Below are 27,662 nucleotides of genomic sequence, written 5' to 3'. Positions count from 1 at the left end.
CAAATTTGGATCCCACTTCTCCCAATCTCTTTCCAATCCCATTTCACCCTGGAGATTGTGGAATCAAGTTGATTTTGCATGGGACTGAGTTTTTCTCAGGTGAGAATAAGGCGTATTTACATGGATTGAGCAATTTTGGGGTAAAATTGAGGTGTTTTCAATGGGATTAAATAATTTTGAGGTGGCATACTAACCTGTCTTGAATTCTGGAGTGCAAGGATATGGAGAACATTGCTGAAATCCCCCAAGAATCCACAAATCTTCCAGAATATGTCCCAAACCCATAAATTCCTGGTCAAGTATCTGTTAACTGATGGAACTTTATATATCTTTGATAAATTTCTTTCTTTTTAGTCCTATTTCAGGTGTTTTTAAGTGATAAAGAAAAATCAAGAGGAAATTGGGGCCAAACCAAAAGGATAACCAGCCAGGTGTCCTCCCAGCACAGATCACTGAATGTGGGTCACCAGGGCTCTGCCCAACGTGGATCCTCCCATGGGGGATGAAGCTGGAGTGGTGCATGAAGCTCTTCCTGCAATTGGAGCATTTCCCGGGCTTCCCTTACTGGTGCCTCCGTTGGTGTCTGGTCAAGGGAGAGCTGCTGGTGAAGCTCTTCCCACACTGGGGAAACTCGTAGGGCCTCTCCCCAGCATAGAGGCGCCGGTGGGTGACGAGGGTGGAGTTGTGCTTGAATCCCTTCATGCAGTCGGGGCAGTGGAAGGGCCTCTCATCCGTGTGAATGCGCTCATGCAGGATTAGACTGGAGCTGGTCTGAAACCTCTTCCCACACTGGGGACACTTGTAGGGCCTCTCTCCAGTGTGGATGCGCTGGTGGATGATGAGGTGGGAGCTGCGCTTGAAGCCCTTCCCACAGTCGGGGCAGCGGAAGGGCCTCTCATCCGTATGAATTCGCTGGTGGCGGAGGAGATTCGAGCTGCTCTGAAACCTCTTCAGACACTTGGGACACTCATAGGGCTTCTCCCCTGTGTGGATGCGTTGGTGGGTCACAAGGGTGGATCTGTAGCTGAAGCCCTTCCCACACTCCCCACACTCATAGGGCCATTGTCCAGTGTGGATCATCTGGTGGCTGATCAGGGTGCTGCTCTGCCTGAAGCTCTTCCCACACTCCAAGCACTTGTGGGCCTTCTGCCCATGATGAAGCTGCTCATGGACCACCAGCTCTGAGCTCTGGCTGAAGCTCTGTCCACCTTCCTGGTACAGGGTAGGTCGTTCTTCCTCAGAGCACCCTGGGCTGTGTTTAGAGCCCCTCCTCTTGAGGGATCTCTGGGACTTTTCTTCACCATTGGATTCCTGTGCACTGGAGCTGCTCAAAACGGCCTCTTTCACAAGGTTCTGCCATGGAGATTTTTCCTCCCTGGTCTCCAACCTCAGGTCCTTCCCTGGTGGAGGAAGGACAAGGAGAGGATGGCATTTGCCTCCGTGCCAGAGGGAAGGGGAAGGAGATCCCTCCAGTGCATTCCCAGCCAGTCGGGGTTGGCACCGGGGTTGTCCTGCAGCCGGGGGCTGTGCTGGGCTGGGTGACGGAGCAGGAGAGAGGGGGAAATAGGAACTGACTTCCACCTCACCTGCCTGGGTATCCCAGGGCTCCTTCCTCTTCCTCACAGCCTACTCTTCCTTTGAGTCAAGGTTTGGGAATGGGAAATCCTTTTTAGGGAAGAAAACAAAGGGTGCACACATTGTCATTTGTACTGGTTTTAAAGCAAACCTGGGTAGGGTCTAAACTAGATTTTCAATTTAATAAGAAAATTTAGAACAAGGCAATGATACAGAAACACTGCCTTACACTGACAGAGTCAGGACATAACCTGACACCCTGTGTGTCAGGATGTAGGCAGCAGTCACATTAAATGGTGGCTGCAGTCCTGTTAGAGTAATGAACCTTCCTCTGAAGGTCCAGTGGTGGTTATGGAGCTCTTGTCCTCTGGGAATCCAGTAGGCAAGATGCTCCTGGTGTTGAAAGCCTCAGCTTATATCCAGGTAGGAATGCTTGGATCCTCCCCCTGGGTGGAGCATCCCACAATGGGATGATGGCATTTTATCAGTCCTGCAGTGACACTCAATGGCCCATTCACAGAAGATATCTCCCCTGGAGGCCGTTATCAGGGCTGAGTCATGGAAGAGATAAAGAATACTGCCCAACCTGTTTATAACAGTTTATGGAGATGGTGATTGCAAACATGCATTTGGTTACATCTTGCATTGCAACCTGAAACAGTAGGGTAATCCCTGCTCAGGGGGTGAACACCACCCCCCTTACCCAAATTGGCTCAGGTGTAAACCCCCCACCCTGGTAAGGCCACACACACAGGGGACAATGTCACACTTGCCCTGCCCCAGGGGAGGTCTCTGTCCCTGACACTCCCTTGCTCTCCCCCCCTTTCCCGTTCCTTTCAACTCTCTGCCTTACATCTACTGTTCAATAAAATCCACCTTGGATTTGGTCTCATTAGCACCTTAATTGGGGCAGAGGCATATCTCTCTAATAATTTTCTTAACCAGATTGCAGCACTATTTTGGCACAGTGAGTTCAGGGCACTGTTCTCTTACCTCAGGTGCCTTTGACAACAGCATGGTTCCCTCCTCTGAGGAGGTTGTGGTTCTTTCTGGAAGAACTCTTGGAACTTGGACACAGCTTTCTCTGAGTGACTTATGGGAGAACTGACGAGAAAAATGTGTGTTTTGGGTGGCCTGTGTAAAGAAAACGTTTTGTTGTCTTTCCTTGAAAAGTTTGTTAAAATCACTGGAGGAAAGGAGGCAAATGATAACAGTGAGACTGACAAGGTTCCTTCACTCCAAGGTGAGGAACACAGGGCTGCTGAAAGTCCCAGAAGAAGCTCAACTCAAGTAGCTAAATTCCCAAAGAACTCCAGCCAGGGGTCTCCAGGAGAGTGTTCAGAGTGGGCAGATCTTGGACTTGAGCCCCGGATATCTCCGGGTCCCTAAGAGGAGCTTTTTCCAGGGAAGAGGAGCCACGATCGCCGCTCGGGAGGGTCCCGGGGGTTCCAAATAGGGATGGCCCGGTACCGACGGGGCGGGACATTGGTTTTGGGGATCCCTGTGAGAGCCGGGGCTGTGGAACGAGGGACCCCCGGGGCGGGGAGAGGGGAAGGGGCGATACCGGAGCTGGGGGACCCCCGGCAGCCCGGAGATGAGGCGGGGACGGGACCCCCTGACCCTGACAGGGGTGTCCTGGGGTGACTTCATGATGCTCGTACCCCCATCGGTCTGTTTAGCCCAGAAATGAGTTCTGCACCTTTAAGGCTGGTTCTGAGAGCGAAGAGGAGGAAGAAGCTGCAGTTTGTTTTCAGAAACTGCACTCACTTCTCTACATTCCAGCTGCTGGATGGACAGACAGCAGGACAGAGCTCTCCTTTGCTTTTAGTTAGTTTTTAGATCTCTGAGGCAGAGAAGTTACCTGGACTGTGGGTTTTCTTTTTCTTTGGAGCTGTTTAAATCTGTTCTGGACTGAACAACCAGAACACCACCGGCACCTCACACCTGTGGGCAATGGGGAAGGGCCTGGGCCAAGGCATTTCCTGCCCTGGACGGACTGATAAGAGACTGATAGGACACTGATAAGACCCTGAGTGCACGAAGCTACAACCCAAGAAGATACTTTCGAAGTTTGTCATCTGTTTTGGAGCAGCAGGAGGTTTTATTGCTTAATACTGTTCAATTTTTGTGCTGGTGAATGCTCTGCCTGTAAAATAACAGGTTTTTTACACTTTTCTCCAAGGACATATTTTCCCAAATTGAATGAGGGTGAGGCTGCTGAATCTGCATTCTAGAGGAAACTCCTTTTGGAGGTTTTCAACAAAATTTGCCCTAAACAAGGACAGGGTGGTGGAATGAAGGGGATTGAGGGGAGGCTGGAGAGGGGGACCTTGGGACCCCAAAACCTCCCAGAATCCAAAAGCAGGACCCTGGAGAGGGGGGATCCCCAGAACCCATGGGATCCCTACCAGCCCTGAGATGGGGGACCAACCATAACCCAAGAGGGATGAGACTGGAAATGGGAAACTCCTCGTAGCTTTTTTTTATTCACTCTTGATTTTTGGACATGAGGTGAGTTCTAGAAATGGAGGTGGGTGGGAGGAATTCCCTACCCAAGGCATTCACACCTTGTTTTTCCCCAAACCAGCATTTTCCCCAACCCTCCCACCGTAACATCCCCCCTGTCCCGCTCTGGGTGAGCTCAGTCCCAAACCTGACCCTGATCCTGGTCTCAGTCTCACTCCATGTTTAGACACACTCACAGTTCTGTATTTAATCACATCCCAGTCCCAATCTCGTCTATCCCCAGACCCAATCCCAACCCCAGCCCTAAAGCTAATCCCATGTCTAGCCTTAACCCAAATCTCAGCTCTAATCCAAATCTCAGCCCAAACTCCAAACCAGCCCCAATTCCAGCCCCTTCCTAAGTCCTCAGCCCCAGACAAATCCCAGGTTCAGCCCTTCTGGGGGTTTGGGGGTGTCTCTGTCCCTCTGACCCCGATGATGTTTGGGTGGGGTCACAGCAGGGCTGAGAGGGACAGAGACCCCCCCGGCCTCCCCAGGTGTGAGAAGGTCGGAGAGCCCCCCCAGCCCTGAGCACCCTCAGCAGTGAGAGGGACACAGAGCCCCTGGTCCCCAGCCCTGCACAGGCATTGCCTGAGGCCAGAGGGATGGAGACCCCCCGAGCATCCCCCAGGGCGAGGGGACAGTGACCCCTGAGCATCCCCTGGGTTGAGAGGGACAGAGACTGCCCTGAGCACCCCCTGGCACAGGGGTTAGAGGGAGGGAGACCCCAGGCATTCCCAGGGGTGAGAATGATGGAGACCACCTGGGGAATGGCCGGGGGTGACAGGGACAGGGACACCCCTGGGGAATGGCCTGGGGAGGCAGGGACAGGGACAACCCTGGGGAGTGCTCTGGAGTGACAGGGACACCCCTGGGGAATGGCCTGGGGTGACAGGGACAGGGACACCCCTGGGGAATGGCCTGGGGTGACAGGGACAGGGACAACCCTCCCCAGCGCCTCCCAATCATCCCCCAGGGCGAGAGGCAAAGAGACCCCTCGAGCATCCCCTGGGAACTGGCCAAAATAAACTTGGCAAAAATCAAACTTAATCCTACATAAAATATTTGGATGAATATATGATTTCCCCCAACTCACTTGTGATGAAAACACAAACAAATCCCAAACATGAATAAACCAACAATAGAAGCAATTCTGTGGCAAATCCAAGTTTCATACATTCCTAAACAGCTCCAGCTCATCTCCTGGCATGTTCCAATTAAAGAAAAGTGGGAATTAAATCCAATACAGATTCTGAAATGGAAGGGGAAGCTTTGTGTAGCTGTCACAAAGGTGACAGGGATGAAGAGAAAAATGATTCTCACATTTGGCAAAGCCCCCAAGCCTGTGAATTCAGAAGTTATTCCAGTATTTAGCTACTTGAGCTGGGCTTCTTGTGGGACTTTCAGCAGCCTTGTGTTCCTCACTGTGGAGTGAATGAACCTTGTCAGTCTCGCTGGAATCATTCGCTCCCTTTCCTCCAGTGATTTTAACAAACTTTTCAAGGAAGGACAACAAAATATTTTCTTTACACTGGCCACCCACAACAGCCATTTTCCTCATCAGTTCTCCTGTAAGTCGCTCAGAGGAAGCTGCATCCAAGTTTCCAGGAGTTCCTCCAGAGAGAACCACAACCTCCTCAGAGGAGGGCACCATGATGTTGTCAAAGGTACTTGGGATCAGACAAATGTGCCCTGAACTCATTGTGCCAAAATAATGTCACAATCTGGCTAAGAAACTTATTAGAGAGAAGCCTATGCCCCAATTAAGGTGATAATGAGACTGAATTTAATATGGATTTTATTGAATAGTAAATATGAGGTGTAGAGAGAGATGGAAAGAAAGAGAAAGGGAGGAGAGCAAGGGAGTGTCAGGGACAGAGACCTCCCCTGGGGCAGGGCAAGTGTGACATTGTCCCCTGTGTGTGGGGGTCTTACAGCTGAGCCAGTTTGGGTAAGGGGGGTGGTGTTCACCCACCCAAGCAGGGATTACCCCACTGTTTCAGGTTGCAATGCAAGACGTAACCAAATGCATGTTTTCAATCACCATCTCCATAAACTGTTATAAACAGGTGGGGCAATGTTCTTTATCTCTTCCATTCTCACCCCTGATAACGCCCTCCAGGGGAGATATCTTCTGTGAATGGGCCATTGAGTGTCACTGCAGGACTGATAAAATTCCATCATCCCATTGTGGGATGCTCTGCCCAGGGGGAGGATCCAAGCATTCCTACCTGGATATAAGCTGAGGCTTTCAACACCAGGAGCATCTTGCCTACTGGATTCCCAGAGGACAAGAGCTCCATAACCACCACTGGACTTTCAGAGGAAGATCAGAACCTTCTACAGGATCACTGCTTGAACAGAATCACGTTGATCACTCCAATAGGACTGCAGCCACCATTAAATGAGACTGCTACCATAACCCTGACCCACAGGGTGTCGGGTTATGTCCTGACTGTCAGTTTAAGGCAGTATTTCTGTATCATTGCCTTGATCTGATTTTTCTTATTAAATTGTTGTTGTGGTGTGTTGCAATGTCCGGTTTTAAACTTCCGGGGCCCTTCCCATGTGTACCTATCCCTTCTCCCTTCCCCCTCACCCCTTGCTGAGTGTGCCCTGTCAATCAGGCTAACATACCAGCAAGGCGTCGTGTGATTTGTCGATTTCAAAGGATGCTCCTCAGGCCTGGGGGTCATTGGACTGTCTAAGTGTCATCCTCCCTTGAGACCCTGCCCCCTTCACCTGGTTGGTAACTCACCTGTCCCCTCCCCTTCCCCTGTCCCCGAGCTTATAAAGTTAGTGAGACCATGCGGCCGGTATTCTGTTACCAGCAGTGGCCCAGTGCAGAGACCTCTGTACTCTTGGAATAAACATCTGGCTACCTTCTAGCAGAATCCATTCCCTTTCTCTCTACCATCGCCAGAAGCTCTCTCCTGAGGAGAACGGAGTCCTGTCTTGTGCCCCGCTGCACTCTGCCGCCAGCCAAGGTATCTCTGGGGTAAAACACCACAGTGCTGCCTGTGGCCCAGCAGCGAAGGTCAGAACTGGCCTGGGCACCATCTAACTGGTTATATTGGGATACATATTCCTATATATTGGCGTCCCTGTGGGTGGCTCGACTCTGCAGCCCGAAAACGGACTCGCAGTTCCTCAGAGAAGCTTTTGCCAGCCGTGCATCCAGCTGAAAGGAGCCTGGCTTCAAGACTCCCAGCTAGAGACTTTGGGAATACTCCCAGAAAAAGTTTCGTGGACTGTTCGGCGCCTTTGGAAAGCCCTGCTTCATTGTGGTGAACAGATTTTCCAGAGGAAGAAAAGGGTAGCCTCTCTTGCACACAGAGAGGTCCTTTTCCGGTGGAGACCTGCCTGCCTAGACCCAGCCTACAGCTTCCATTTCACGTGAGTATCTCTGCTTTCAGTTGAGCAGAAGCTCAAAAACAGACTCTGCCGCGAGTTCTGTTCCTTTTTTGCCTTTGCATTTTGGCTGCGCAGCCCCACAGACAAGAATTCATAGCGTTCTAGCTTTATTTTTTGCCGCGTGTTTCACTGTTTTTTAGAATTCGCGCCGGAGCGGGATCGCTCTCTGCCCTTCCCCCCCCGGCTCAGCAGCGTGCTCAGACACGTGTTAGGAGATTCTCTTTCTCTTTCTCTTTGCGGGCTCTCTTTCCACGTGGCCGGGGGACCTGCGGGGTCGAGAGTGCTTTGCACACGCGGCGGCGGGGGGGGCGTCCCGGTTTCGGCTGCCATGTGGAGTGGCTGCTGTCTTTCCACCGCGGGGGAAGCTTTGTTTCTGCCTCGGCTCGGCAGGGCGTGCCTTGCTGCTGCTGCCCGGGAATTTTAAAAGCAGTATATACAGCTGCATTGTGAAGCTTTTGTCTGCTCGTTATCGCTTTCTATCTGTGGTTTTTTTAGAAATTGGTAGCTGATTTTAGCTTTGTTTTTGGTCAGGCGGGATTAAGTACTTTGCTTTTTAACATGGGTTCCAAACTTAGCATTGTACAAAGGGGAGTGTATTATCATATTGTTAGCATTTTAGTCAAGAGTAATGTGAAATTCTCTAAAGGAAAATTGAAACAGTTTATAAGATGGCTTTTTCTGCAGTTCCCAAACATTTCCCCTGAAGAAATCCACAATATTCAATTCTGGGATAAAGTTGGGAATGAATTGATAACCTTAGGACAATCTGGCAAATTATCCTCAGCTAAATTTGTGTTCTGGAGTTTACAAATTCGAACAGCATTGCTCAAACAAAAGGAAATGGAGAAAAAGCCAAATGTAAAGCCATGTACCTCTGCTCTCCCTGTTCCTCCCTCTCCCTCTAAAACCCCTAAACCTCTTTCCCCAAAACTTGGTATTTTAAAGAGTGCAAACTCATTGGGAAGTCAGCTCCCAGAGAGTGCAAAAATACCTGAGTTGTTTTGTTCTCAAAGCCCTAGCCAGGCTGCGTGTCTTTCCCAATCCCCTCCTCTAAAATCCCGAGCACGTGTTAGCTTTTCGGAGAGCAGTGATGTCCAAAATGGTCCCCAGTCCCTAGGGGGTGCACAAGATGGTGGATGCCACGTGGCATCTTCCCAAACCGGGTCTTCTTCTTCCCAAAATCCTCTTAAGCATCCCAAAATTCCTGCCCCATCCCCCTCTCCTCCTGTTCCTCGTGACACCTTTTCCCCTCCCCCTGCCTTTCCTGCAGTACCCTCAGCTCCGCCTCTCTACTCCTCCCAGGGGGCGTCTGCTGACGTGATGTCACCAGGTGACCCCGCCCCCTGTTCCCCCGGTATCCCCCCCCCCTGCCCCTTGACCCCACCTGTTGTTCCCATGGTTGCCCAGCCCCTTGCCGACTCCCTGTCCCCGCCCCCTCCCTGGGTTCCCATGGTGGGAACACACCCACTGCCTGTCCCCAAACCTGTAGCTGTGATCCCAATGCTTCTAATTCAAGGGATACAGAGCAGGGAACAGCAGACCCAATGCATAGTCCCATGTTGTCACTAGCTCCTGTTATGTTTCAGCCTGCAGCTCAAGCTGGAGCAGCCCCAACTGCTAATTGGAGTTCTTTTGGACGACAATTGATTAAAGAGATCTGTAAATCTCATAAGGAATATGGTCCACACAGTCCATATTTCCGCGGCCTTTTAAATTCTGAATTAAGTAGGACTATTGTGGTTCCACATGATTTAAAACAACTGTTTTCATGTCTCATGACATCCACGGAATTCAAATTATGGGAATCAGCATTGAAACAACTGCTAAAAGATGCTCTCCCAGGCTTACAGGCTGATCCAAACACAGCAAAAGACAACAGTGGTAACCCTATCACCATGGAGCACCTCTGTGGTGAAGGCCAGTGGTCTTCTCCCTCAGTCCAAGCTACTGCAATTCCTGCAGAAACACTCGAGAAGGTAAAAGAAACAGCTGAAAAAGCATTCTTTTCCCTCCAACCTGAGGGGCCTTTTGAGCCCTATAGTAAAATCAAACAACTACCATCAGAGCCTTTTTTGAAATTTGTAGAAAGGCTAACTAGAGCCATTGAAATACAGGTTAAAAAGGAAAATGCTAGGGAAGCAATTTTAGAAGAAATAGCGTTTACAAATGCAAATGAACAGTGTCGAGCGGCAATCCTGAGCCTTCCTATGGAACCTTCCCCTACATTAAAAGATATGCTTCTAGTCTGTAACAGGAAAGTTCTAGTCTGATGAGTGTGGCTGAAGACACCAGACCAAGGCTGCTGCCAAGACCACCCCAGCGTGTCGCTGTTGCCAGCCCTGCACCTTCTCTTTCAGCACAGCAGTACCCTGGGCAGCAGCGGAGACCGGCAATGGTTGAGCCCACTAAACCATGCCTGCTTTGTAATAACCTAGGACACTGGAGTAACCAGTGCCCCCTGAAAAAGGAATTTGATGAATTTAGAAATGGCAGGGGAGGAGAACTACAAGCCCTCCCTGGGGGTCAACAACAAAAAAACGAAGAATAAAGCGCCAGCCTGCCAGGCGTGCAGACATAAAAAGAGCAGGCCAAGAGAATAAGGGTAGCAAAATAAATCAAGCGCGCAATAATATTAACATTTGTGTAAGTGAAGCAGGTGCTTCAAAGACCAAGTCTGCTAGTCCACTGTTGAAAGTAAAACAAAATAACCTTTGTTATGATTTAAGTGATTCTGTATTAACCGCATCTTCTGTCAATGAGCCTTACAGGTTGCAGCTGACAGAGTCACTCCACCTGAAAGACACTGACTGGCATATTGTCTCTGTAAATCCTGAACAGAAGGGTACTTGGAACCAAATTCGTTGTAAGTACATCATCACTGGGGACAAAAACACACCACAAGAGATCGAAATTGCTCCGGGACTGACAACATCAGATCCCAAGCAATTTGTTCTCAGCCTGCACTGTTTCCACCCACCCCTGTTTCTTCCTAAGGGACAAATTGTTGCTCAAGCTATCCCTGTGCCATCTTTACCTGAAAATGTCGATAAACAAGGGCCCACAGTTGCCCGGGTCCAAGTTATTGGGACAGATAAACCCAAATTGTGGTGCAATGTCAGTGGGGGTGGGGAGTCTAAACGCATTGAGATGCTTGTAGACACAGGTGCAGACTGCACAGTGATTCCAGTACAAGACTGGCCAGCACACTGGCCTTTACAAAATGTTGCTGGTCACCTTCCAGGTGTAGGAGGTCTGCAATTGGCAAGGCAATCCAAAAGCATTATTCAATTCGAGGGTCCAAACAGACAATTGGCAAATATCCGTCCATTTGTGTTAGATTATTCAGAACCTTTGTTAGGGAGAGATTTAATGGCCCAGTGGGGTGTCACAATTAATATTCCAGACTCTCCACAGCATTTTTGTGCAGCAGTCATTAAACAACAGCGCCCCACCCAAAAACTTAAGTGGAAAACAGACAAACCAGTTGATGTGAAACAGTGGCCACTCAGTAAACAAAAAATAAAGGTGCTTGAGGAACTAGTACAAGAGCAACTAAGAAAGGGCCACATTGTGGAGACCACGTCCCCATGGAACTCTCCAGTGTTTGTCATCCAAAAAGCTGACAAAAAGAGGTGGCGACTTCTCTGTGACCTCCGACAAATTAATAATGTAATTGAAGATATGGGTTCTCCTCAACCTGGTATGCCATCCCCAACAATGCTTCCCCAAGATTGGAAATTAGCTGTTATTGATATTAAAGATTGTTTTTTCCAAATCCCATTGCACCCTGATGATGCACCACGTTTGGCATTCTCTGTCCCTTCTATCAATTCAGAAGCTCCTATGAAAAGGTGCCATTGGACCGTTCTTCCTCAGGGCCTAAAGGTATCTCCAGCTATCTGCCAGTGGTATGTCTCTTCCCTGCTTTCCCCAGTTCGTGCAGCCGCAGAGAAGGCCATCATTTATCATTATATGGATGATATCCTTGTGTGTGCCCCCAATGATGATTTACTAACACATGCGCTTGACCTAACGATCGATGCATTGATTGTTGCAGGGTTCGAGCTCCAGGAACAGAAAATTCAAAAGATGCCACCTTGGAAGTATTTGGGCTTAGAAATTGGAAATAGGACCATTGTTCCTCAAAAACTAGAAATCAATCCAAGGATCAAGACCCTTGCGGATGTCCACAAGTTGTGTGGGTCTTTGAATTGGGTAAGACCATGGCTTAGTCTGACTAATGAAGACCTTGCCCCTCTTTTCAATTTATTGAAAGGGGGAGAGGACCCAGGGGCTCCTAGGTCCATTACCCCAGAGGCACGGAAAGCTCTAGAAAAGGTTCAGATTGCAATGTCCACAAGACAGGCCCACCGATGCCGGCCTGATCTGCCATTCAAATTTATCATCCTAGGCAAGTTGCCACACCTCCATGGAATTATTTTCCAGTGGGAGGAAAAACAAACACCTAAGGCAAAGGACACACCAAAAAAGGACCGGGACCAGAGGGACTCTCTCTTGATCATAGAATGGGTTTTCCTCAGTCACAAAAGGTCCAAGAGACTGACAAAGCCTCAGGAGCTGATAGCAGAACTGATCCGAAAAGCAAGGACCCGGATCAGGGAGTTAGCAGGATGTGATTTTAAGTGCATTCACATTCCAGTTGAGTTAAAATCAGGTCAAAATACTATGAAAATACTGGAACAATTGTTTCAAGAAAATGAAGTGTTGCAGTTTGCTCTGGATTCCTACTCAGGACAATTTTCGGTAGCACGGCCCACTTGCAAATTGTTTGAACAAGATGTTCAATTTACTTTAAAATTAAGAACTGCTCTAAGTAGGAGACCTTTAAAAAGGGCTCTAACTGTCTTTACAGATGCGTCCGGGAGGTCACACAAGTCTGTTATGACTTGGAAGGATCCTCAAACCCAGCAGTGGGAGATGGACATTGCTGAGGTGGAAGGTTCACCTCAGGTTGCTGAATTGGCTGCGGTTGTTAGGGCTTTTGAAAGGTTCTCAGAACCATTTAATCTGATTACGGACTCTGCATACGTGGCAGGAGTAGTATCCAGAGCAGATCAAGCAATACTGCAAGATGTATCTAACATTGCACTTTTTGAATTGCTCTCAAAACTGGTAAAGTCAGTCACTCACTGAGAGCAACCCTTTTATGTGATGCATGTCAGGTCACACACTGACTTGCCAGGGTTTATCGCTGAAGGCAACAGAAGGGCAGATGCTCTTGCTGCGCCTGCAGTGATGGCCACTCTCCCAAATGTTTTTGAACAGGCAAAAATCAGCCACCAGCTTTTCCACCAAAATGCACCTGGCCTGGTTCGCCAGTTTAACATCACTCGAGAACAGGCCAAAGCGATTGTGGCCACGTGCCCAAATTGCCAACAACATGCACTCCCTAGAGTGAGTACGGGAGCAAACCCAAGGGGACTGAACAGTTGTGAACTGTGGCAAACAGATGTAACACACATACAGGCTTTTGGACAGCAGAAATATGTTCATGTTAGTGTAGATACCTTTTCTGGAGCGGTCTATGCTTCTGCCCACACAGGAGAATCATCTATTGATGCTATTAAACCTCTTACAGGCTTTTTCTTTCATGGGCATCCCCAAGGAGCTGAAAACTGATAATGGGCCTGCATATAAATCCAAGGAATTCGGGAGCTTTCTGCAGCAATGGGGAGTAGAGCACAAAACTGGCATCCCCTACTCCCCTACAGGTCAAGCCATTGTAGAAAGAACTCACCGTGATATTAAAAGGGTCCTGGACCAGCAACAACAGGTTCTGAAGGTAGAACCTCCCCACATCCGGTTATCCAGGGCACTATTCACAATCAATTTTCTGAATTGTTCTTTTGACAGCCTGAACCCACCCATCCTACGCCACTTTGGGGGGAACAGTCACAGGTTGATGAAAGAAAAACCTCCAGTTTTAGTAAAGGACCCTGAGACTTGGAAAATGGTGGGACCTTACAAATTGGTTACTTGGGGACGTGGATACGCCTGTGTGTCCACCCCCTCTGGTTTAAGGTGGGTTCCTTCCAAATGGGTAAAGCCCTATGTTCCCAAAGTCTCAGAGAAATCTGCAGAAGCACCCCAGGTTGCTCACGCTGCCTGGAGAAGAAAACGCCGCACGCGTTCTCTGGAGGAAATTCCATTTAAGCCTCCTATCTGGAATAGTTTGTAATATATGTTTGTCTCAAGTTTTTGTACCAGTTTAGATCCCACTGTTCGTGTGTAGCCTCGAGACGTCATGAGACCGAGCCTGCTTCTCGTCCTACTCGTGATCATCCCACCTGCAATCTCCTACATAGTACCGCAGCCCAAACCACATATGGACTACCTCGATAAAGGTTCTCAGACATCAACAGATATTGGAATAAGTATCCCAATATAACCAGTTAGATGGTGCCCAGGCCAGTTCTGACCTTCGCTGCTGGGCCACAGGCAGCTCTGCGGTGTTTTACCTCAAAGATACCTTGGCTGGCGGCAGAGTGCAGCGGGGCACAAGACAGGACTCCGTTCTCCTCAGGAGAGAGCTTCTGGCGATGGTGAAGAAAAGAAGGGAGCGGATTCTGCTAGAAGGTAGCCAGATGTTTATTCCATGAGCACAGATATGTCTGCACTGGGCTACTGCTGATAACAGAATAATGGCCGCATGGTCTCATTCACATTTTAAGCTCAGGACAGGGGAAGGGGAGGGGACAGGTGAGCCACCAACCAGGTGAAGGGGCAGGGTCTCCAGGTACTAGGGTCACCTATCACACGACGCCTTGCTGGTATGTTAGCCTGATTGACAGGGCACACTCAGCGAGGGGCGAGGGGGAAGGGAGAAGGTAAAACAGGATATTGCAACACACCACAACAAACAGAGAAACTGACAACGAGCTGAATGGACTTTTCAATGGCTGGGGACTCTCGGGCTGGTTGGGATCTATTCTGAAAACTGTAATTTAGTGCTGTTTATTTTAGTTGTAGTTATTGTAGTTTTTAGCATTGTTTTTGGAGTAATCAGACGCATGGTTCTCAAGCTAACCTCAAGCTCATCTCCCCCTCCTGAGGTCTACCATTTGGAAGCCCTCAGTGCTCCAGTGGATGACCTGGAAGCCTCAGTAGAATCATTCTGCACCATAAACACAGTCCTCTTCTTTTTAAACAAAACTAGGGGGAGAGTTTGTTGTGGTGTGTTGCAATGTCCGGTTTTAAACTTCCGGGGCCCTTCCCATGTGTACCTATCCCTTCTCCCTTCCCCCTCACCCCTTGCTGAGTGTGCCCTGTCAATCAGGCTAACATACCAGCAAGGCGTCGTGTGATTTGTCGATTTCAAAGGATGCTCCTTAGGCCTGGGGCTCATTGGACTGTCTAAGTGTCATCCTCCCTTGAGACCCTGCCCCCTTCACCTGGTTGGTAACTCACCTGTCCCCTCCCCTTCCCCTGTCCCCGAGCTTATAAAGTTAATGAGACCATGCGGCCGGCATTCTGTTACCAGCAGTGGCCCAGTGCAGACATATCTGTGCTCATGGAATAAACATCTGGCTACCTTCTAGCAGAATCCGCTCCCTTCTTTTCTTCACCATCGCCAGAAGCTCTCTCCTGAGGAGAACGGAGTCCTGTCTTGTGCCCCGCTGCACTCTGCCGCCAGCCAAGGTATCTCTGGGGTAAAACACCACAGTGCTGCCTGTGGCCCAGCAGCGAAGGTCAGAACTGGCCTGGGCACCATCTAACTGGTTATATTGGGATACATATTTCAATAAATTGTAATTCATACTTAGACTGTCCCCCTGGTTTGCCTTCAAACCAGAACAAAAGACAATGTGCGCATGCTTTGTTTTCCTCCCAGAACAGAATTTCCCATTCCCAAATCTTGATTGGATGGAGGAGGAGGCTGTGAGGAACAGGAAGGAGCCCCAGGACACCCAGGCAGGTGAGGAGGAAGTCAGTGCCCCTTTCCCCCTCTCTCCTGCTCCATCTCCCAGCCCAGCATGGCCCCCGGCTGCAGGACAACCCCACTGCCAATGCCGTCCTGCTGGGTATGCACTGGGGGGATCTCTTTCCCCTTCCTGTGGCATGGAGGCAAATCCCATCCTGTCCTTGTCCTTCCTCCTCCAGGGAAGGGGCTGAGGATGAAGTCCAGGGAGGACAAATCTCCACAGCAGAACCTTGTGGAAGAGACCATTTTGAGTGACTCCAGGGCACAGGAATCCAATGGGGAGGAAAAGTCACAGAGATCCCACAGGAGGAGGGGCTCCAAACCCAGCCCAGGTGCTCTGAGGAGGAAAGACCCACCCTGGGCCAGGAAGGGGGACAGAGCTTCAGCCAGAGCTCAGAGCTGGTGGCCCATGAGCAGCTTCATCATGGGGAGAAGGCCCACAAGTACTTGGAGTGTGGGAAGAGCTTCAGGCAGAGCAGCACCCTGATCAGCCACCAGATGATCCACACTGGACAATGGCCCTATGAGTGTGGGGAGTGTGGGAAGGGCTTCAGCCACAGATCCACCCTTGTGACCCACCAATGCATCCACAGTGGGGAGAGGCCCTACGAGTGTCCCAAGTGTCAGAAGAGGTTTCAGATCAGCTCCCATCTCATCCACCACCAGCAGATTCACACCGAGGGGAGGCCCTTCTGCTGCCCTGATGGCGGGAAGGGCTTCACGCACAACTCCACCCTTGTCACCCACCGGCACATCCACAAAGGCAAGAAGCCGTATGAGTTTGGGGAATGTGGGATAAGCTTCATCTGCAGCTCTCACTTGATCCATCATCAGAGAATCCTCACTGGGGAGAGGATTCCCCACAAGTGTGGGGAATGTGAGATGACCTTCAGTCGGAGGTCCCAGCTGATCATCCACCAAATGATCCACACTGGGGAGAGGCCCTACGAGTGTCCTGAGTGTAGGAAGAGGTTTCAGACCAGCTCCCATCTTCTCCAGCACCAATGGATTCACATGGATGAGAGGCCCTTCCATTGCCCCGACTATGGGAAGGGCTTCAAGCACAATTCCCACCTCATCACCCAGAAGCGCATCCACACTGGGGAGAGGCCCTACGAGTGTCCCCAGTGTGGGAAGAGCTTCTCCAGCAGCTCTCACTTGACCAGACACCAACGGAAGCACCGGTAAGGGAAGTCCTTCAAATGCCCCGACTGCAAGAAGAGCTTTGTGCACTGCTCAAACTTCATCCCCCATGTGAGGAACAATGTTGGTCAGAGCCCTGCTGATCCACATTTCTCTGTGATCCATGTTAGGAAGACAGATGGCTGGTTATCCTTTTGGTTTGGCCTTAATTTTCTTGTGAATTATCTTCTTTCCTTAAAACCATATGAAATAGGACTAAAAAGAATGAAATTGATCAGAGATGTTTTAGGTCCCACCATTTCATAGGTATTTCAGGGGGAATTTAGGTTTGGGGACATATTCTGGAAGATTTGTGGGTTCTTCTCTGGCAGAAGCTTTGTCCACCTTCCTGGCACAGAGTGGTTCTTTCTTCCTCAGAGCATCCTGGGCTGGGTATGGAGCCTCTCACCCTGTGGGATCTCTTGGGCTTTTCCTCCCTGTTGGATTCTTTCAGGTAGTGTTCTCCATCTCTTTGCATTCCAAGAGCCAAGAGAGATCAATCTGTTGCCTCAAAATCACTGTCCCACTGAAAACAACTAAATCTTACCCTAAAAAGGCTCAGTTGCACCTTATCATGCCTTGTTCCCACCTCAGAAAAATTCAGTCCATGCTGAAATTACTCAATTCCACAGCCTCCAGGGTGAGATGGGATTAGAAGGAGATGGGAAGAAGTGGGATCCAAATTTGAGGGTGTGGGATCAGGTTTGTGTGGGGCTGGGGGGTTGGGACATATTTTGATAGTAAATGAAACTTTTAGAATTACTGATTTCTGTCCCATTCATTTTCAGTCAGTTCCAGTTTGTTTTTCAGAGTGCCACCTTCTCAGCTTATTGTGTTTGTGCCCTCCTTTCTCTCCTGCCTCTCTTTGCCTGCTCTGTTTCTCTCTCAGAGTCTCTCTTGAGCCAGGGCAGCTCCCAGCAAAGACCCTGCCGTGATTTCATTCCCAATCCACGAGCTACAACAACCATGGATGAAGTTATGAAGGCTGGCAGTGAAATGTCACTGTAAGATCTTGCTCCACTTGGCTTTTGGCTCCTTCTTAAGAGCTTTGCCTCCCAGGGGAGGAAAATCTTTTCCTGGCTGGGAACTGCCATTCCAGCCCCTGGGAGTGGGTGCCGTGGATCCCAGAGGGGCATTCCCGAGGCTCCCAGGGAGCTGCTCCTGCCGTGCCTCCCAAGGAGCTGTGCAGGGCCAGGGCACAAGGTCCAGCAGCTCTGTTGGTTCTGCAGTGCCACAAGGGCCCCTGGTTCCATGAGTTTCCCTACTGCCAACAGCAGTTCCTTGGTTCCCATGATGCCCTGCTGTGTCACCATGGATATTTGGTGCCCTGAAGTTCTTCAGTGTCACAATGGCCTCCCTCGCTCCATGAGCTTCTACAGTGTCCAAATGGCCTCCTTGGATGGGCAGTGTCACCATGGACCATTGGCTCCATGCAGCCCCACTGGGTCACCATGGACACCTTGGTTCCATGAGGTTCTGGGGGTGTCTCCATGGTCTCCTTGGATCCACAGTGTCACAATGGACCACTGGATCCATTTGGCCCTGCTGTGTCACCATGGGCCTTGGTTCCATGGCACTCCAGGGTCACAACTGACTCCTCGCTTCCATGTCACCCCATCAGTGTCAATATGGCCCCTTCGTTCCATGAGGAACACAAAAGTTTTGTAGAAAAATTGAGCAGATCCTGCTGAACACACCTCGGAATATCTGTTTGCATTCCAAGAGAGGTTAAAGGTGAGGATGGCATCAGCGTCTTCCATCTGCAACAGAGTTCCAGGGAAAGGACAGGGGCAGAGAATTCAGCTGGGAGACTCAGAGAATTCTGCTTCCAGAGATCATTTCTGCTCACACTGTCCCTTGGAGAAAGGTGACACCATTCCACTCCTGAGTGGGGTTTGTTGTTCAGGAAACCTGCTCCGGCTTTTCCATTCTTTCCTTCCCAACAGGAAAACTTCTCCTGGGCCTGTGTGCAGGCAGAGCCCTGATGAGAGCAGGTGGGACATGGTCCAATGGGCTGGACATGGAGCTGCAGAGCTCAGGGGACAAGGTTCTGCTGCAGGGCACAGGGATGTCAGTGCCAGGTGGGCCATGTCAGACATGGTGAGGCTGGGGGTGAGGAGCAGCTTGTCCAAACAGGGTCAGCCCTCAAGGGGCTCATTCTTCTCTGTGCCCAGACCTCCTAAGGAGACGTTCAGCATCAAGGTCACCTGGGGAATGCTTCTATCAGCTCTTCTCTTAACTGAAAAATAAATATATTGCCTTGAGTAAACAAGAAAACTCATGAGGTGCACGTTGAAACCTTCCTCCTTAACAGAACTCCAAATGGACTCCAATCAGCTGCACAAGCCCTGGAGACTTGATAACAATTGAAAGAAGAGAAAGAACCCTACCCAAGGCTTTCTGTATTTTGATGATCCCCAGGGTGGATTTGGGGCTGAGTTCAGGACCCTCAGGCACTAAGAAAAGGCTGAAGAAGCCACTCAAGGAGTCAAGCAAAACTCCAACTGCCTTGGAGCATCACTGGGCCCCACTGAGGGCAGGGAGTGCCAAAGGCTCCCCAGGGACTGCTGAGAGCAGGTCCTTGAGGCCAGGATTGCAGGCAGCCAAAGGCTCTGAGCAGGGAACTGCAATGCTGAGCAAGGCCTGGGCTGGCTGGGGGAAGCAGAAAGGCCAAGCCCTGAGCCCAGCCTGGGCCAGCAGGGCCTGTCCCTTACAGGTGGCTCAGGGCTGTTTGTGGGGCAGGGGAATGTGAGGGGCAGCAAGGACAAATGCCATAAACCTGTGTGTGCTGCAGATCCTCGTGGAACCAAGGGGCCAGTGGGACACTGTGGGAAGTTGTGGAACCAAGGAGATCATTGGGGCACTCTTGGGGGCCATTGAAGAAAGGGGCCAGTGTGACACTGTGGAGCTTCATGAAAACAAGATGCCATTGTGAGCTTGCAGTGTGCACCCAGAACACTGAAATGCTGGGGGTAACCAAAGGTTCCTTGACTTGAGTTTGGTGCACAGGAGAAACACCAACCAGATATTCTCAACATGCACAGATGCAAAGAATATTCTTGGTAGGAAGGGACCCACAAGGATCATCAAGTCCAGCTCTTAAGTGAATGGCCCACACAGGGATTGAACCCACAGCCCAGTGATACCAGCACCATGCTCTGACCAACTGAGCTCAGAGGTCAAAATGACACAAAATTTTACTGACACAATATAGGCAATCCAGGAAATTTGGCAAAGGTTTTAATACAACATCTATTTCAACATAAACCTCTCATCATAACATTAACTTGAATAACTTAGCCCATTTAACCTTAAAACCTTTAATTCTGAAGATGTTAATTTACTCAAAAATGTTACAGGTAAGTAGGATTTGAAGAAGAAATAGAAAACAACAGCAAGACAAAAATCTGTAGAAAGACACACACATAGGTACCAACAGTGTCTGACGTGTGATTGACAGCTCAGTCATTAAGACCTGGGTTAGCACTGCCCCTGCTGTGTGATTGACAGCTCTGTCATAGTCAGATGAAAATGATTTCAGAGATAGATGAAGAGAACTTTTGCTCTTAAACAGCTTATCTTTAAACTAATACCCTGTTAGTTGACATGGCCCATAAAGACAACTGTGGGAAAAGCTGTGAAGAAGTTGGAGGGACTTCACAATTACAGATTTTTCTGGGTCGCTGCTATTAGTGAAAATAAAAAGCCACAAGAGAACTGTTTTCTTAGATGGAAGTCTCCATAACATTAACAAGAGGAACTTCTCTCCTTAAGTGAACTGAAAAAAGGCTATTCTAGAGGTGGTAAAGTGACTGAATTGTTTGGGGTTTGTCTCTTTGTATTCTCAGTAAGAAAGAGAAGGTTGTATGGAGGGGCGAAGTGTTCTGAAAGTTTTGTTCTGATTCTTATTTCTCGTTCTTTAATTACTACTTATAAGCTCTAATTTATACCCTTTTAAAGCTTTAAACCTGCTTTTCCTTTCTCCTAATCCTGTCTTGCAGCAGGAAATGAATAAGGGTATTCTAGTGAGTGCACTGGTAATTAGCCAACACTGAACCGAAACTGATTTTGAGAAATCTCAAAATGGTGAACCAAAACCACTACAGAAACATTTCTGATGAACTCCATAAGAGCAGATGGAAATCAAGGCAGAACCATAGCTTGTCAGGACTTGCTTGATGCTAATGAGCCCTGTGGTGCATTTGGAGATGAGCCCTGCAACCTCAGGGCCTGAGAAGAGGCTGCACAAACGTTTCCAGGAGTCAAAGTCAGAAGAAACATCCAAAGTGTCTCGAGGCATAAATGGGTCCCACTGAGGTCATTCCCAACACAGGCTACTCCTGGACTGCTTGGAGGAAAGAATTGGAGGCCAGGATGGCACTAAATGCTCTCAGAGACTCAGTGTGGAAAGGAAAATCCAAAGTACATTAAAAATCTTGAGTATCTCAAAGTATTAATGTGCCCCACTGAGTGTCAGTACAGAGCTACCAAGGGACTCATTAAAGTAGATAATTGGGGCCATGATTGCACAAACTTCTCATAGAGTTTGTATGAAAAGTGAAACACCAAGTACCTTAAAATAACTGAAGTACGTTGAAGCATTATTGAACCCACTGAGTATTGTTACTGACAAAAGCTCTCAAAGGACTCATTAAAGCAGATAATTTCAGGCCATGATTGCCCAAACCTCTCAGAGACTCCAAGGCCAAAGCCAAAGTCCTTTGAAAAACCTGCAGTCCCTGGGAGCATTAAGGAGCCCCCAGGGCCATTCCTGAGCAAGGCTCCCCAGGGAATCCTTCCAGCAGACTCTTGAGGTCACTGGGATGTGGGCTAGGGGGGGATGCTGAGGGCAGGACAAGGGGCTGACAGTGCCCAGCCTGGCTGGGGCTGTGCCAGGAGGCCCCAGTGCCTCAGGACAAGGTGTCTCCTCACAGCCCTTGGTGGCACAGATCCTGCTGAGCCCAAGGGCACCAAGAATTGGCTTCTCTTTGTCCCCACCTGTCATCACTGCCTGCAGTTCTCTTCTCTGCCTGGGGCCTGGGGACACTTTCTCAGTGGTGTTCCTCAGTGGGACCCATTAAAAGTCCAAGAAAGTTTGGAGTTGGATTCTGACTTGGAGTTCTGGAGAGGTTTCTTCAGCTCCCTCTCAGGGACTGATGTTCAGGGCCTGAGCACAAAGCCCCAGAGGCTCATTAAAGTCCTTGTGCTGTGTCTGTGCTGCTGAGCTGGGCTGGGCTCCTGGCACAGAGGCAGCTCCTGGTAACCAAGAAGAGCTTCAAAAGCACATTTCTCTTGATGAGCAGCTCTTCTGCCAGCCCAGCAGGGCTGGGGCACTGCCTGCAGCCACCCCGGGCACAGCACAGAGGCACAGAGAGCTTCAATCAGTCAGGGCTGGGAAGGTGCTGAGACAACCCTTCCTGGGGCAGTCTCAGTGCCTGGGGCCTGGGGCAGAATCACTGCCAGCCCTTGACACAGGAACCTCTGGCTGCAGGACAATGCAGCTGCAGCTCTTGGAGCCATCTCCTAAAGCTGGAACATCCCAATGCCTACAGATCCTGTGAGTACATTCTCTGATTGTCTCTTGTGCAGAGCAGCCAGGGGTGCCCAGGGCTGTCCTGCAGAGCAGGGTCCTGCAGCCCAGGGCGCTGTGCTGGGGCAGGGACTCTGCTGCCTGCCAGGGACAGCTCTCAGCCAGCCCTGGCAGCTGCTCCCAGCACTGGGGGACAAGGTCTGGGTGGGAGGAGGCAGCTGGTAAGGCTTGGACGAGTTCTCCTTGTGTGGGGAGAATTCTGCATTGTTCAGGACTGCTCCCAGCATGGCATTTAACTGCAGAACATTTCCAAGTAGATTATACAGGGAGCACAGCAAAGCAGGGACTGCAGGAAAGGCAAAGTCCTGCTTTTTAATCTATTGTTTTGGGTTACCTGAATGGGATATTGACCATAAATACTCATTTCAGTTCAGCTTGAGACAAATAAAAAAAAAATCTCTGATCTAAACAAATCAGGCAGTGACAGAAATGAGCACCGGGCCCCTTAGAGGCAGCATCAGTGTTGCTTTTCCAGCCTCCTCAGGGTTCCTCTGACATTCCTATCAGAACCTGCAGAGCCAGAGCTGCCCCTGAGCAGTGCCTGAGCTGGGAGGGGTCTACAGGGCAGAGCTGAGCCCCCAGGGATGGGAAGGCAGTGGGGAGAAAGTGCCCCCAAGCTGTGCTGGGATATTTCAAGTCCTCTCCAAACCCAACTATTCCATGATTACTTTTTCTGCAGGTCCCCATGCCAAGACAGAAGAAATGTCCAACAGCATCTTCATAAAGCACTTCCTCCTGCTGGCATTGGCAGACACGTGGCAGCTGCAGCTCCTGCACTTCTGCCTCTTGCTGGGCATCTCCCTGGCTGCCCTCCTGGGCAACGGCCTCATCATCAGCGCCGTAGCCTGCGGCCACCACCTGCACACGCCCATGTTCTTCTTCCTGCTCAACCTGGCCCTCAGTGACCTGGGCTCCATCTGCACCACTGTCCCCAAAGCCATGCACAATTCCCTCTGGGACACCAGGAACATCTCCTACTCAGGATGTGCCACACAACTCTTTTTCTTTATGTTCTTCATCTCAGCAGAGTTTTCCCTCCTGACCATCATGTGCTACGACCGCTACATGTCCATCTGCAAACCCCTGCACTACGGGACCCTCCTGGGCAGCAGAGCTTGTGCCCACATGGCAGCAGCTGCCTGGGCCAGTGGCTTTCTCCATGCTCTGCTGCACACAGCCAATACATTTTCCTTGCCCCTGTGCCAGGGCAATATCTTGGGCCAGTTCTTCTGTGAAATCCCACAGATCCTCAAGCTTTCCTGCTCCAAATCCTATGTCAGGGAACTGGGGCTCATTGTTGTTAGTGCCTGTTTATCATTTGGTTGTTTTGTGTTCATTGTTTTCTCCTATGTGCAGATTTTCAGGGCCGTGCTGAGGATCCCCTCTGAGCAGGGACGGCACAAAGCCTTTTCCACCTGCCTCCCTCACCTGGTTGTTCTCTCCCTGTTCTTCAGCACTGCAGCAATTGCTCACCTGAAACCTTCCTCCATCTCCTCCCCATCTCTGGATTTGTCAGTGTCAGTTCTTTACTCGGTGGTGGCTCCAGCCCTGAACCCCCTCATCTACAGCCTGAGAAATCAGGAGCTCAAGGCTGCAGTGAGGAAACTGATGACTGGGTACTTTCAGAAACATTAAAATGCTGGCCAGTTTCTGCAAGCGACTTGTAATAACAGTAATCTTTGAAACTTCTTGTTTCTTTCAGTTTGGAATTTCTTTTCCTCTGTTTTAATTTTTAAATTTTGTCAACAAAAAATGTCATTTTTCATGCCATTTCTCATTTTTTTTCTCTCCATCTTCCCTGTGGCCACAGACTGTTTCAATGAGGGGCTGTGCTCTCTGTGGCTTTGAAAAAACTGAAGAATTTCCCAGCAGAGTTTTCTGCAGACGCGTCCTTTTGTTGCCTTCTCTGGAGCTGCAGCAGCAATGTCTGTGTGCACAGCTGGGGGCAGATCAGTGCTGGCCCAGCAGCTGTGCCCAGCAGCAGCAGCACTTGGTGTTGCCAGTGCTGCTGCCGTGGCCCTGCCCCGCTGCCCTGGTGGCCCTGGTGCTGCTGCAGCGCCTGAGTGCTCTTGGGGCCGGGCACAGCCCTGGGGGTGGCAGTGCCGGGGCTGCAGCAGGGACAGGCCATGGGCACTGCTGGGGCAGCGCTGACGCCTCAGGCCATGGCCTTGGGGCTCCAGGCTCCCTGCCCAGGCTCTCTCATGAACACGGCCAGGCCAATGCTCAGCACAGAAAAGCCCCGTGAGCAGCCCCAGGCTGGCCGTGCGCAGGCTGCGGGCAAACAGCATGGCTGGGGCTCTGCAAGGGCCCTGGGGGAGAAGGGAAGGAGCAGCAGAGCAGGGACTGATCCATCCCCAGTGCGCTGGACAGCCCAGGGCAGCAGCCCAGGGCAGCATCCCAGAGCATCCTCATGGAGCTGCCAACAACATCCCTCCTCTGCAGCCCTGGCCTCTCCCCCAGCTCACACAGGTGCCCCATCCTTGCAGGCACAGACACAGCAGCACTGACTCAGCAGCCCCTGTTTGCATTGCACAGAGCAGGGGGAGCACCCCCATGCTGTTGGTGTGGGGACATGAACCTGAGGGAGCACAAATGCCATCAGCCCCTGGGGCCAGCAAGGGCTGGGGGACACCAGGGAAACCACTCAGCTTTGTCCTGGCCTCTGCAGTCAGCCAGAAAGTTTGTTCCCATCAGCTGGGAATTTCCTGTCCCACTGCAGACGCTGTTGCTCAGAGCCAGGGCTGCCTGGCAGCCAGCCCCAAAGTGCCCTCAGCATTTCCTTGGCTTCACCTTTGCTTTCTTTACTCTTCCCGAAAGAAATTTCTTCCTATTGCCCATCCCTGTTCCCTCCCCTGCAAACAGCCCATCCCTGTTTGCCCTTTCCTCTCTGGCCCCACTCCCCATTGCAGTTCCTGACTTGGCCCCATGGGAATGTCCCTTGGGGAGCAGGATCATCCTACAAGTGCTGCAGGAATTGCCTGCAGCTCCTTCAGTGCCTGGTGCTGCTCCCTTGCCAGAGGCACCCCAGGCCAGGGGGGCACATCTGGGCTGCTGTGTCTGGCTCTGGGGCTCCCTGTTCTGGGCAGTGAGGAGGAGCTGCAGAGGCTCTGCAGGACTGACAGGATGGGCTTTGGGGCTGGCAGGAGAAGCTGAGGGACCTGGGCTGCTGGAGCTCCTGAAGGGGAGGCCCAGGACTCATCCTGAAACTGCTCCAAAAGTGGGTTTTGAGCATCCCAGAATCTGCAAGGTTGGAAAAGTCATTGGAGATCATTAAGACCAACCTGTGCCCTGACTTGGCCTTGTCTTCCCTGAGCCACCTCTTTTCCAGGATAAACAACCCCAGCTCCCTCAGCTGCTCCTCACAGGACTTGTGTTCCAGACCTCTCACCAGCCTTGTTGCCCTTCTCTGGACACTCTCCAGCCCCTCCATGCCCTTCCTGAATTGGGGGGCCCAGAACTGGACACAGCACTCAAGGTGCTGCCCCAGCAGTGCTGAGCACAGGGGAAGAATCCATGACCTGCTCTTCTTGGCCAATCCATTCCTAACCCATATGAGTGCCAGGGATTGGATGAGGGAAATTGTGGGGAGGATATGGGGACAAAGTCCTATTGATTGTCAGCCATGAGGGTTTTTTTTTTCCTATCTGTTCAGACTCCAACAGAAGGTGCTGGGCGTCAATATCAATTGGACATTGCTGATACCAAATATAAAGAAGAGATGTATACTGGACAAAACAGTTCTCACTGCTTTTTTTTCTTTCAGCGTAGCAGATTCACTTTGAAGGCACTTCTGAAATGTGTCTCATTAACCACACAAAACTGAAAACTTAGATTACTCCCTTGGCCTTTCTTGTTCAGGTGTTTTGAACAAATGTTTAGGAACCTTTTTCATTGAATTCCTGAACTGAAGAGCTCCACAAGGTAGAGGCCTCTGGAGTAATAAAATTCATCACCAACCTCCAAGTGGCTGAGGATCCATCTCCAGCAGAACAGCAATGAACAGAAATGCACACAGCTTTGTATCTGCCCCAGCTTTGGGATGGGCCCTGGGCCTGGAGCAGGAGCAGCTTTTGAAAAGTATAAATTTTGGCTATGGGTGCGTGTGCAGGAAGGACAGTTTTTTCCCATAGGAAGGAAAGCGCAGAGCCTCAGTGTTTGAGGGCAAGTGAGAGCCAGCTCTCAGGAAGTCATGGTCAGCCAGACTTGTTGGTAATGTCAGCTTTATCTGGGAGCAACTCTGAATATTGGAAATTTTGGAGGGGAAATCCCATTTTGGCCATGGATACTTGAATGAGAAGAACAGTTCTGTTCCAGTTGAAGGAAAGCCCAGAGCCCCATTGTTTCAGGGGCACATGAGCAGAGACTGTCGACAAGCCAAGGGCAGTTGGACCAGTCAGGCCAAGCCAACCAGAGCTGTTACCTGTTCCCTTGTTTCCATGGGGCCCTGCAGTGTCACAGTGGTGGTGTCATACTGGATCCTTGTTTCCATGAGGCCCAGATGTGTCACACTGGCCCCTTGTTTCCATGGGATCCCATAGTGTCACAATGACTCCTTGCTTCCATGAGGCCTTGCTGTGTCACAGGGGTCTCCTGGGTGCCACAATATCACAATGGACACTTGCTTCCATAGGGATTCACAGTGTCAGAAGGGGCTCCTTGGTTCCATGAGGCCATGCAGAGCCCCTTGATTCAAAGAGGCCTCAAAGTGTCACAATGGCCTCCAGGATTCCATGGGGCCCTGTAATGTCACAATGGACTCCGTGGTGCCACACACTGTGACAACTGCCATTTGGTCTGCCAACACTCCATGGTGCCACAATGATTCCGTGCTTCCATGCGGCCTTCTAGTGTCACAATGGCCCCTTGGTTTAGTGAGGCTTTTGGTGTCACAATGGTCTCCATGATTCCATAAGACCTTGCAGTGTCACAACAGACGATTGGTTTCACTGAGCCCCACAGTGTCACTGTGGTCCCCTTGGCTCCACAAGGCTCTGAAGTGCCACAATGGCCCTTTTGTTTCACGAGGCCTCAAAGTGTAAAAATGGCCTCCATGGTTCCATGAGGCCCTGCTGTGTCAAAATGGACTGTTCCATGATGCCCCACAGTGTCACAACGGTATCCTTGGTTCCATCAGACCCTTCATCTCATGGAGACCCACAGTGTTCACTGGAGTCCCCTTGGTTCCATGAAACCCTGCCATGCTATAGTGGGTCCCAAAGTGTCAGAACAGTCTCCATTGTTCCATGAAGGCCCACAAAGTCACTGTCATCCCTGTGGTTCCCCTAGGCCCCACAGTAGAACAATGGACTCTTGGTTCCATGAGGTTCCTCAGTCCCAATGGTCTCCTTGGATCCGCAGTGTCACAGTGGCCCCTTGGCTCCATGTGCCCTCGCTGTGTCACAATTGCTCATGGTTCCATGAGGCTACACAGTTTAAGAATGGTCCCTTGGTTCC

General features: G+C 50.4%; 3 protein-coding genes across 3 annotated transcripts in view; 2 read left to right on the top strand and 1 right to left on the bottom strand.

Moving 5' to 3' along the window:
• LOC135460963 (zinc finger protein 850-like) overlaps positions 1-27,662 on the top strand; it is an 89,491-nt gene that overhangs the window by 28,371 nt on the left and 33,458 nt on the right. Inside the window, exon 3 of the mRNA XM_064737943.1 lies at positions 15,855-16,613. Within this exon, the coding sequence (XP_064594013.1) occupies positions 15,855-16,613 (759 nt within the window). The remainder of the gene's footprint in view (positions 1-15,854; positions 16,614-27,662) is intronic.
• On the bottom strand, positions 562-8,891 carry LOC135460960 (zinc finger protein 239-like). Its single transcript, XM_064737941.1, has 2 exons — positions 8,879-8,891; positions 562-1,400 (listed from the first exon to the last, which is right to left on the bottom strand). The coding sequence occupies exons 1-2, from the start codon at positions 8,889-8,891 to the stop codon at positions 562-564; spliced, it is 852 nt and encodes a 283-aa protein (XP_064594011.1).
• Positions 22,911-23,843, top strand: LOC135460959 (olfactory receptor 14C36-like). The gene has a single exon (XM_064737939.1). The coding sequence runs from the start codon at positions 22,911-22,913 to the stop codon at positions 23,841-23,843; it is 933 nt and encodes a 310-aa protein (XP_064594009.1).

This window comes from Zonotrichia leucophrys, unplaced genomic scaffold (assembly GCF_028769735.1).
Source record: "Zonotrichia leucophrys gambelii isolate GWCS_2022_RI unplaced genomic scaffold, RI_Zleu_2.0 Scaffold_136_121556, whole genome shotgun sequence".
Taxonomy (NCBI): domain Eukaryota; kingdom Metazoa; phylum Chordata; class Aves; order Passeriformes; family Passerellidae; genus Zonotrichia; species Zonotrichia leucophrys.
The sequence above is the reverse complement of the archived record's forward strand: the minus strand, read 5'-3'. Positions and strand labels throughout refer to the sequence as shown.